This window comes from Dermacentor silvarum, chromosome 7 (genome assembly GCF_013339745.2).
Source record: "Dermacentor silvarum isolate Dsil-2018 chromosome 7, BIME_Dsil_1.4, whole genome shotgun sequence".
Lineage (NCBI taxonomy): Eukaryota > Metazoa > Arthropoda > Arachnida > Ixodida > Ixodidae > Dermacentor > Dermacentor silvarum.
Window position 1 is genome coordinate 13,753,145 of NC_051160.1, and position 12,111 is coordinate 13,765,255.

The 12,111-nt window shown below is 47.0% G+C and overlaps 1 protein-coding gene across 1 annotated transcript in view; it reads left to right on the top strand.

Annotated features, from left to right (window-relative positions):
• The first annotated feature begins 3,561 nt into the window (after window positions 1-3,561).
• LOC119457566 (membrane metallo-endopeptidase-like 1) overlaps window positions 3,562-12,111 on the top strand; it is a 38,617-nt gene continuing 30,067 nt past the window's right edge. The window contains exons 1-6 of the mRNA XM_037719173.2: window positions 3,562-3,752; window positions 4,972-5,059; window positions 6,588-6,709; window positions 8,735-8,773; window positions 10,213-10,272; window positions 10,868-11,029. Of these exons, the coding sequence (XP_037575101.1) occupies window positions 5,043-5,059; window positions 6,588-6,709; window positions 8,735-8,773; window positions 10,213-10,272; window positions 10,868-11,029 (400 nt within the window). The 5' untranslated portion in view covers window positions 3,562-3,752; window positions 4,972-5,042. The remainder of the gene's footprint in view (window positions 3,753-4,971; window positions 5,060-6,587; window positions 6,710-8,734; window positions 8,774-10,212; window positions 10,273-10,867; window positions 11,030-12,111) is intronic.

Here is a 12,111-nt window from a genome sequence, read left to right on the forward strand (position 1 = left end):
CCGCCACGAACGAGCCGCCGAGGTGGCGACTACAACAATTCAATTCAAGCCTTTCCGTTGACCTTCTGCACAGAAGACGATGCTCCGACGACCACCCTCCTATAATGGCAGTTGTCGGGATGACCATGATAGGACGACAACGCGTGCGAAGCCGCGTTTGCAGGCAACGCTAGTGTTACAAGGTGTCGTCTGCAGCGGAACGTACGGGACGCTTCGTATTCAAATGTTGTCTCCGTTGTGTCTTTTGCTGATTTTGAGAAATATAACTTCCGTGATGTTTATTTGCGTATCTGCGTTATTCATAGAGATTCCTACAAATATTTGTAGGAAGCTTTATGGTGTCCTCGTTGGCCACTGTGGAAGCTCTGGCTCTGGCGTTCTGCTGCGGAGGAGGGCGAGCGTTTGATTCCTAGCAGCGATGGCTTCATGCGGCCAACGCTGAGCAGGCGACGCAGCGCAGATGATCAAATCTCGATTCTCGCCATGTCGTCATCGTTATGTAGTCGTAGCCGTACAGCCGTCGTCATGAATTGGTATTCACCCCATCATCGTCATATACCCTCGCCAATAATTCTATTATCCTGATACTGTTGTAATGCCATTGTCCTCATTCTGTCCTCATCATTACAACCTTAGTCCTTCCAATGACGTCATACTGTCTTCGTCAATCCATCGTCTTATCTGCATCGCCGTCATACAGTAGCAGTCGTAATGCTCACGGGCTAACGGCATTACCATCGGCAGTTATCTTGAGATGGGTACTGCCGGAATTTTAACGCGCGTTGAGGGCCCCGCGTAGCAGAAAATCCGGTGTCGGCGTTCGCCGACACCGTTCCGTCAGGGAAAAATCATCCCGAACCACTACCACGCAGGCCCTTCACGTGGAGCACACGCGTTACTGAGCTAATTGAAATTCTCAAAGTAAAATGCGTAAGAAATTTTGTATATTTGTAAAGTCCGATTTATGTGCAACCTACAGGCATGATAGCGTCGGATTGTAATTTGAATACAGGAGAAAATAATTTGAATATACGAGAAAACACAATTCTGTTAAGCGGAAACAAACACAAACCCCTTCTTTCCTTGCTTACATGTGTCTGAACCATTGATGAGTCACTGCTTGTAGCCTCTGCCTTACGGGGGTATGAGCCATTGCTCAATCCTTCACCGCCGCCGGGATCGGCCCACTATTTTTTTGTATCGGGCCCCGTGAAACTATGGCATGAAAGAGCACAATCTTATTCGATTAATAGAAGCATTCGTAATCAGTCGTATTGCATATGTGGTCCCTTACCCTAAGCTCTACGCTGCGGAGAAAGCCAAGATAGAATGTATCATTAGAAGGGCGTATAAGCAAGCCTTGGGACTTCCACCAAATACGTCAAACGAGAAGTTGCTAGCACTCGGCGTGCACAACACATTAGACGAACTTATTGAGGCCCAGAGAGTGGCGCAGTATGAAAGACTTACGCAGAGTTTGACGGGCAGACACATATTAAACGACATCGGAATATCCTACGAAGCACAGCACGGACTGCGGGGAGACATCCCACGGAAAATAAGGGAAAATCTCTCAATACTCCCGATCCCCAGAAACATGCACCCGGAGTTTCACGAAGATAGAAGAATCGCAAGAGCGAGAGCTCTCCACAAAAAATTCAGTAGTGCTAGAGACGTGGTCTATGTGGACGCGGCGGAATACACAAATAGACAGAGTATGTCGATAGTTGCTACCAGTCTAGAGGGTGACTCCAGAGTTAGTGGCAGTGTAAAAACAGGAAAGGCTGAGGTGGCGGAGGAGGCTGCCTTAGCACTGGCAATAGCCTCCACGGAGGCTAACATCATAGTCAGCGACTCCAAGACCACCGTCAAAAACTATGCCAAAGGAAGAATCTCGCCGGAAGCGCTACGAATTTTAGCCAATTATCGTGAAGATCGAACTGTTTACATTATATGGGCACCCGCACACTCCTCCCTTCCCGGGAACGAAATTGCGCACAACCTGGCTCGAGAACTGACGGACCGGGCAGGTAACACGCAAATACTGGGAACGGAGAGAGACCGGATGACCAGCTTTACAGAGATAACCAAACACTATAAATTGGGCAGGGCCCGTTTCCCCCCGGCACACTCCTCGCTAAGTAGACGGCAAGCGACAGCATGGAGCTTGTTGCAAACAGAAACATATCCGAACCCGGTGGCCTACCAACGTTACTATCCAGAACTTTACACCGATAAATGCAGATTCTATCAAGAAAGGGCGGACTTGCAACATATGGTTTGGGCTTGTCCTGGGACACCCATACAGAATAAAACGCACAAGACCAGAGAGCAGTGGGAGACCGCGCTGCTCAGCTCTGCACCGGAAGACCAACTTAAGGCAATCCAGCAGGCCGAAGATGCCGCCAGAGCCCAAGGGCTCGAGGCCGTCATCTAGGTAGAGATGTCTAGGTCTCACAAATCTGCTACACAAATAAAGTTTATTCCTCCTCCTCCTCGGACCCCGTGTCCCAGAAAATCTGGCGTCAGTGTCGGCGTCAACGGCGCCCGTTAACGCTATCGCGTTCCACACTGGTTTAATCCCGACGGTTCATTAAAGTATTTCTCAATTATTAGTTACGTCTTTGTGTTTCTTAATGAGGTTACAAACACGTTCGGCTGCGACCGAGAGAACGACGTCACTGATGGTATGCCCGCAGTCCGCCGCTGTCGCTTGCGTTCAATGTCTCGAGTTTGCTCTGCGGCGTGGTTAGCAGCATTCGCCCGCCATTACCGTAAGGCAATGAATGGCTTATACCACCGTAAACGCGGACTCCCCATTACGACGACAGAAAAGAAGTGAAAATAATTCTATGCTGGAATGATGAGCGGCAACGGAGCGACTGCGGAAGCAGACGACGACGAACGCGGGAGCAGTGGCACGAGCGCAACCCGAGGGGCTCCAACGAGCCAGCGGTGGAAGAAGACGACGAGGCTCGAGCCAATGCTGATGATGGTAGTTTTCTGTGGACAGACGATAAACAGGCGACGAACAGGCGCTTTTTCGTTTCGCCTAGCCACATAAAGCACAAGACGAACAGTAAAGTCTATTTAAAGAGGGATAGCTCATCGGCCGGTTAATGGTAATGGAATTGGGGAATTGGAGGATCAAGAAAGGGCCAGCCACGGAGGAATGCTTCTCCGCATGGTTACACCATGCGGACAATTCCTGACTCCGCAACAAAGGCTAACAGCGCTCGCAGGACATTGTCGGCCCCCGCCGAGAGACGGATCCACTCCTCAAAGCTGGCCACTTGCCCCGGTGCTTTCGACGGAGGGCTGCATACTTAAAAAAAAATCTGCCCGACTCTTGGCCAATCCCCATGAGTGCGCATATGCCAATAACCTTAAGTTCATCGCCATCATCATCATAAAAACCTTTAGAATCTGGCCAAACACTCGTATTTGTAGAAGAAGAAAACGCCACGACCAGGTTAAACGCGTTGTCACGCGCCTCGCGTGCGTTCAGAAGAAGAAGAGGTACCGGTCTAGGTGAGCCACGGTTCGATGGGCTCCCTTAATTTGCTTAAGGATCGAAATTTCTGGTCGCGTTCAGCTGCATTCAGGGCGCCTATTGAGCATTCAACCAGTTTCCACGTTATTGTTTGCAGCTACGGCAACCAGTTCCTGCTAGAACCACCTGGGCCCTCGTCACCACGACGCGCTAGGCTATACGACGCCTAAATCTCGTTCAACGAACTCCACGGTAGTAGGTAAGCGCTGTAACTACATTTATACATACAGGGTGTTTCAGCGAACACTTCCAAAAATTGCTAAAGTTGCCTGTGTCAGATGGTATAATTCTAGTTCATGAGCTGGCCTACTCGAAGAGGCGGACATTACTTGCACAAAAAATTGAAATGCATAATCGACTTATTACCAAAAAAATCATGTCCCATTTGTAATTTACAAATTCCAGCCGTGGAGTTCGCAAGGCGGATTCACTTCGAATTCTCAAGATGACACCACTTTCGAGATATTAATTCCCGAACTTGGCGGAGAAAATGCGTTGGCGTTCCAGTTACTTCTGTGCTTCAATGTATAAAACGGCGATTTGGTAAGAAAGTAGCTGGAATGCCAATGTGATTTGATGGCTTGTTTAGGATTGTATTTCTTGTACGTTGAAGTTGGACAGCCTTTATTTTAGGTCATGTAGCCGTTGGTTACACGCGCACACTCACACTTTCACGGGCGACTCTGCACTGGCACAGTATTGCCTTCCGAGCGCCATGTTAGACGATCAGAGGCTCCGCCGTTGCCGATACACGTACTACAGTTTACGTTTTCAGTTGTACCGATAACAACAATGGGAACTGCAACGCCACGCTACCCAGACGAACTGTGTATATCTGCATTGCATTACGCGCGTCACGCAATGCATTCCCGGCCGTCACCATGGGTAGGCCGCGGGTGCAGTGCACGGCAGAAGAGGCTATCGTACACGCGATCATGCCCGTAGGCCGATCCCGCGTGTCGGCAAGGGCAGATGTATGTAGATGCCTATATGTAGATGTAGATGACCGGCAACGGCAGAAATTTCTACAGCTTCGCTGTACAGGTTTTTACAGCTTTAAATTAAATAATTACAGCTTTTATTTATATTAATTACAGCTGTAATATATACAGCTTCGCTGTAAAAATTTCCAGCTATAACTGCAATTGATGTGGAAGGAGATTAATAATGCAGGCTGCCACCGACTATAGGGAGTATTAACATGACGGCACGTACGTCATTTTATAATCCTATTCGCAGCATCCACTTTGCTGTTGGAGATAAGCCGATTCAGATAACGCGCCGCGCTTCACTGGGCTCATTTTACTACAGTTATGGCGACCAGGATGACGTCAGTTCGTACCTCCTATAGTTGTGGTTTTGTCACGAAGCTGGTGTACCGGCTGCACTATAATTAGTCTTCGTCTTACCCTGTGCAGCACGAGTGCTTCGACGCGGTGCCTCGTTCACGCAGCTGCGCCAAGGCGTTTCCGTGGCATGACAAGGACGCATGGACGCCTTTATATGGTGAGATGAAGTGCCCAGTCTTACTACACGAAGTTTACCTCTCGCTTTCCTATTACTCGATGCCTTAGTGAACATTTAAAGAATATGCCGACTGTCGTGAATATTCAACCGGCAGTTAAACCTAGGTGCCAAAATTTTCTCTAAAGGAAGTATGTGGGGCCGCAGCATTCATGTGGTGACGGATTACCAGCGAAACTGTTTAGGCTGCATGCATGGGCTGCATAGATTATGAAATCATACATTTTTTTTTCTCATATGGCACCACACTACGACGACACCCAGCTTCGTTTCCCCGCTTCGTCCCGTGAAACACGATATTATCGCGGCTCGCTGTTCGCTTGCAAATGCAACTGGAAAAGACGCCACCACCGAAGTTATCGACAAACAGGTGAAATGCGAAAAAAAAAAAAAATTCGCCAGCGGCACTTAGAACTCCTTACGTATGGGAGTGCGAAAACATTATAATCTCGTTAGTCAGCCAGATGGCTGCGACGTGACGTGTGCAATCACGCACGCTCTAGGCACGCCTTTAGTCAGCCAGAACCGCGGAGCCACTGTGGTGTCGGGGGCATGTGCTAGTCTTGCAACCCATAAGCCCTGGTTCTGTCCGCGCGCCGTGATACGGACGCAAGCCCCCCTCCCCCCTCCCTCTGGGATCGCGTGCAGGGGTTGCATACGGGGCCAGAGGTAAACATCTGCCCTCTAATAATGCACTTTTATATGATTTCTGAGCACATAGCGCAAGCGACAAAGCCCGCTGCAGCTATAACCGTCAAATTCCCTGGTTAGGTTTAAATATCAATTTGTGAATCGTTTCGCCCACTTACGGCTCTTATCAAGTGTGCAATCAATAGCCGCGGTAGGCGATGACAACCGCTACCTTTGATAAAATTGAACACTCTTTATCAAGCAGACCAGTGTCTCGCGTCTAGCGAGACCATCAGGCTCCTCCAGCGTGGCCAAAGGACCAATTCCTATAGGGCCAAATCCTTATATGCCCCATGAAGCGAAACATCCGCCGTCCGTTGTTGTCATTCGATGGTACCAAAACCCAAGTGACCAAGTGATGACGTCACGTTCCCGGCACTGGACATCCTGCGGCTCGCAATGCGATATTCTAGGGTGAACAGCCATGGCGTCAAATGGATGCCGCGGCCCACACCCAAAACAACCGACCTGGCCAACTCCCCAAATTGGATTAAGGTGGAATAAAGTGGAATATGGTGGATTAAGGTGGATTACGGTTGGTACGAATTAGAGCAAGGTAGATTAAGGTGGATTAAAGTAGAGTTTTAATGTAGGGTGATAACTTAGAGAAGTCATTATGCTATCGCATTGAAATCGCGTAAGGATACTTAAGTGAGTGTTCATTTTGGTATTTACTGCTGCGTCAATCACAATTTCACGGCAGCCCTTCTCCTCTCGCGCTAATTTTATGTATTGCATAAATGTACTGCCACGATGGCGACCCGCAAGCACGCTTCTAAATCTAAGTTATGCGTTCAGCTGTGACCGTAAACTTTTGCAGGAGCCAGCGTCCGCCGTCGTCGACGCTTCGCGCGTTCGTGCTGCACAGCTTCGTGGTGCTCGTCGTGACCGCGCTGCTCCTGGCCACCGTGCTCACCATGAACCTTGCGCGCATCGAGGAAGGTCAGTATAGTATAGCGCTTAATATAGAAACCATTATTCACGTTTCTTTACGTGTGTTTGCATACAAGCAGGTGTAGTACGCACATAAATAGTGGACAATTGTGTTGAGACTTTATACTTTACTGTTTCGCCACTTGGTCGGGAACAGAAATTCTTGCAAATGATCAGTCGTCGTCCAACAAAGGCAAGACTCAAGTTCGAACCAACGTTTTAATAGAGGAACTTGTCTCCGTCAAGGGAAACTGAATATTCACCACCAATGAATCGTGCTTGTCCCGACGAAAATCATGGTCTTGACAAAATGTTGGCTTCAGCGTGAGGTTTCTATTGGCCGCTTTTGATCACACCTCGAATCTCCGTCTTCCTGTGAACCTCGGTTTTCTTTGAATATTTCCAAAATAACTTTTCTAAACTTGACCGTGCATCTTTATCAATCTTCCTTGCTGAGCAAATGTTCATCAATAAAGTTTATATATTTGCCAGCGGAGAATGTGACGACAGCTCCGCCATGTATTCGTGACGTCACGCTCCAAAGCTAGTACAATCACGCTGTCACGTACGGCTCATCTGCATAGTATACATGAGGTCATTGAGGCAATGACTTGAAAATGACCAAGCGGCTGAATACGCCACAGAAAGGCCTTTTCGCGTTGCTGGTTTTGCCCGAATGAAGAGCCCACAGAAAAGAAAGGCCTCATCTCGTTTGAAAAATCAGAATGTCAGGATGTTAGCTGGTTAGCATTAGAACGTTGAGTAGGAGTATTGGCATGTTTCGTTCGGAATCAGTGACAACTACGCGTTATCTGCGGCGACGCGGAACCTGTAAAATGAACACTAACGTCGTCTGTCGCGGCCATTATCAAAAACTGCAAGTGCAGCAAATACGATACGCCACAGTACATTTGCAAACAAACCTGACGCTTTCCATCTGGTGACACCATTTTCGGGGCCGCTTTTCGGTGTCGTATTACTATGTCCAGCATAATATTCTGCTGGAGATAGTATTAGCGAACACGTCCGGCCAATGGCAAACACCTCTTACACATAAAAAAAATTGCCATGTTTTGCGCTGCTGAGCTCAAGGTCGCGGGATCGAATCCCGGCCACGGCGGCCGCATTTCGATGGGGATGAAATGTGATAACACCCGTGCACTTAGATTTAGGTGCATATTAAAGAACCCCAGGTGGACCAACTTATTCCGGAGTCCCCCACTACGGCGTGACTCATAATCGAACCCTAGTTTTGGCACGTAAAACCCCATAATTAAAAAACATGGTTGAATACGGGTAAACCAAGTTTGTTGAGCACTAGCACGGTTTTGCTTGCTTTGGGAAAGGACACAAATGCTGCTCGGCGCCGTCAGCAACTACCGCATCTACAATTGCACCACAAGAAAACCCACAGAGGCTGGCAACAACAGCGAGCGAATTGACTTTCATGCTGCGTCTCACTTCAACGCGAACTAAGCGTCGAAAGCACAGCGCATACGAAGCTATCAGCACTCGGCGTACTTTGTACACATCGCAGATCGCTTTGAAGATGAGGCCCGCGCGAGCGCGCACTTTGTCCACATCGCAGATAGCTTTCAAGATCTGAGCGCCCACGCGGCGTACACAGTAGCCGCCGTATAATGGAAGGCTAAGTACCAGTTTGACCTCGGCTGAGCTTAAAGGTCAGATTCACGGAGCCAGGCTTTTTCTGGCTTTGTTGTACTTGGAGTAGTAAAACTGTCGCTCTAAAAGTTGCGTCAGTTTAGCCCCAGTGCCAAAGTGCGAAAAGTTATTTTCACTGCCTCAAGAGCTATCTGCCAAATAAATGTCTCCTTGTTCAATATCTCCGAAATGACATCATGCTGCCTTTGCAAGCACTTATAGCGAAAGAAAAATGTGAATATGGTCCCGGTTCCTAAAACTAAAAGCATTGTGGTCTAGCGTATCAACTATTTAATCAAGATTTGTTTCGTCGAATTCCCAGCAGTCTTGAACGCATGCAGTTTCTAATGCCCATGTTCATTTGCCTTCCAGCCATTGGATTTCCAGCCTCCAACAAGACACGTCGAGGATGTGAGTGCCGCCCCACACTCTTAGTGGGCTTAAGTTGGACAACCATAATTTACAAAGACGAAACTCTTTTCATTCCTATCCCAAAACTGCATGGCGATGAGATGTACCCCCATGAGCCGAAGTATACGGACCAGGGGTTGCGCAAAAAATCCGATTTTTTCCTCTGCCTATGAACACAACTTGAAATTGAGGACTGCAATCCAAACTTGAAACTGCGAACTTTTCAGTGTAATCATCAATGCCAGTTTATGCTTGTTAATTACGAAGAAATTCCCATTTTTCGGGGACCCTGTGGTCCGTATACTTTCGCTCACGGGTGTACATCTGCGTGACTGGCCTTAATAATACCTATATTGGAAGAATCCTGTCTACTGTATAAATACGCGCTGGACAAGTATGATAAAGCTACGGCAGCTTTGGCTCGGGTTCTTCGGTTAAAGTAGTCACCTGTATCCGCCAGGGTACGGCTAATAAAATGGATGGGGATATTTTAGTTTGCCATAATCTTGATTCATATTTCGCGTAGTTACCTTGTTGAAATATCTAGATTATTTTATTACATCTACTGCACGTGATTCCTACTGCTACTTTGGCAATGTAGGAAAAATGTTCAGAAACTGCAAAACAACCGAACAATCTTATTATTATTATTATTTTTTTTGTGTGGAAGCACGTTTAACCCAGCGATATTTATTGCTTGTGCCCTACTGTATTTCTACATGTTCTGTTCATCTCTCCGTCAAGAATAATTTTATTATAAATGAGTGACTCTTGCTTGTGTGCGACATGAGAGCAAAAAAAAAGAAACGATTGTAAGGCTTTGAAAACTTACGCACCTGCCACGTTGAAGCTTTCAGTACAAGTATCACTTTAGAAACCGGTATTTTTTACGCGACACTTTGATGTATTTATGGAACTTTTTCACTTGCTGCATGCTCATGAAAGTGTGCCGTATTCGGTGGTAAACACATCGGCCTTCATGAATATTGAATGTTTTTCATAAAATATTTTTACTGGTACGGTACCACGAGCGGTAATTGATTAGCGTGAAGGTAAAAAGTACTAAGTATTCTGTTCGGTCAATATTGCTGTCATGAAAAGAAAACTTAAACCATTCTGCGACTAAAGTGTAAGCACTTTTGGGTCTATCAACTTTGACTACGGTCTGCGTAAAAGTTGCGATGCTGAAATATTTCCATCATGTACAAGAATGCAGCCTATTATATGGGAGATCACTATTCGATTTCGGCTATCACGTTTCGGCCATCACTGTCCGAACTAATACGCAAACTATCAGTTAAAATAATTAAAGTTCCCAATGTACGCGTAAATAGGCAGTGCTAAGCACATGTACTGACACGCCCAGGTTACACCTACAACGTGGCAAGCACGTCAGGGTGCAAGCATGCTATAACGATATCTTTTTTTTTTCGCCGCAGTGCTGAGCCACGCGTCCGAGCGAATGTTGTTCTGCGACGCCAAGCAATGTGAATACGAAGGTGAGGCGAAACGAGTTTTTTATCTTTGCAAATAGGCCTTCAGCTATTACGAAAGCTTTCAGCCTGTCAGGAAAGCAAGAGCAGTAAAACAGAATGTGTACATTTTTCATACGCTACGTGTGAGCTTACCGTCGGCGTTCGAGTTATACTGTCAATCTTGTTCCTAACAGATTTGCGCCTGTGCTTTCGACCTCACGAAAACAGTTGGCGTACCTCTGCTCTCAATTCTCTCAAAATATAAAAGGTTTATAGATCCATGTAGACTCATTTATGCTTCTTTGAATTTATCAAGGGTCCACCTGCAGCAGTCAGTACCACTGCATTTTTTTTTCTGGTCTCTTTGTTCTCCATACACTCCCGAATGTTTGCTTTTAGTGAAGCGGTTAGCCCACCGACTATGTACAGACGCTGTGTAGACTTAGAAGAAGACATCTGCAGTATTTTATAGACCACACACACACGAATACTTGTGCGTGTTCAGCACTGTATAATTGCTTAATCTATATTATTAGTGCTATTAAGCGACGTTACGTACCACTCTCTGCTTCGGGAGATCCCTGGTGTATAGCGGCCCAAATGTGCCGCGAATGTGCAGCACGCTTCCTGAACGCGAGCGTGGACTGGTCGCTGAACCCTTGCGACGATTTCTACAAATACGCCTGCTCACGTTGGAAGGGACGCCACCACGTGCCAAACTACAGTGACGAGCGGTCCCTGTTCACCGTGCTTAGGCGGGCGCTCGACATGGACGTGCTCAGTGAGTACACGTGTCCCACCTAACGATGCGTTTGGCTGTAGGATGCTTATCGCTACTCACCGTGGTTGCTTAGTGGCTGTGGTGTTGAACTACTAAGCATGAGGTCGCGGGATCAAATCCCGGCCACGGCGGCCGCATTTCGATGGGGGTGAAATACGAAAACACCCGTGTACTTATATTTAGGTGCACGTTAAAGAACCCCAGGCGGTCCAAATTACTATGGAGTCCCCCTCTACGACGTGCCTCATAATCAGATAGTGGTTCTGGCACGTTCAACCCCGTAATTTTTTTTTATTAGCGCTTCTTAGACGACGTATGCAAAAAGCTTCGTTGAGGAAAACGGTTATTCATTGGCCGACCGGCGTTCGGTAGTATGTTTGCTCTCGTGGATCACTAGCACCAATGTTGTTATGAATTGCTCTAGCGCGGCCATCGTTGTGAGAATATGACTTTAGCGGTCGTAATCGCGGGCTGTTTTTTTTTTTTTCATGCGCATAGTCTGCCAGCGGAACTATAATAGGGAAAGGGGATAAAAGGAAAATAATTGCCGAAATTGTGTACGCTTGTCCTACCAATTTAATATTCGCAGAAAAACATATCTTGACCGTCATTCCAGGGAACGTAGTATTACCGAAGTCTGTCGACCAATTAAAGAGAGATTGTTCGAATGACAAGCCTTGCAAATACCTCCCAAATTCCTTAAAGGGTTATCATAGTGGTCCAAAGATATCCTGATAGACAACCAGAAGCCCATCTCCGCCACTGTCATAAGTTTCTAACACCCGAAAATTATCGTTCGTAGATTTGGGCGCCGTTCAGCGCTGAATTTTTTGGGCACAATTTGTTGTCTCCGCTTATATGAAGATGGCCGGCCGAGTGAAACTGATGCTCAGGTATATAATACGTTGCTATCTTTGTCTACGCCAAGTAATTTGTTAGACAACAAGTAGAAAGGTGCGGATGGCGCAGTTGGCATAAAAAACTAGCGAAGAGAGGTCATAGCCTCTTAAGCACGGGTTATTAAGCACCCGTGGGAGCTATATGTGAGCCTTTCGAAAGCTTAATCTATTAGGGAAACAATC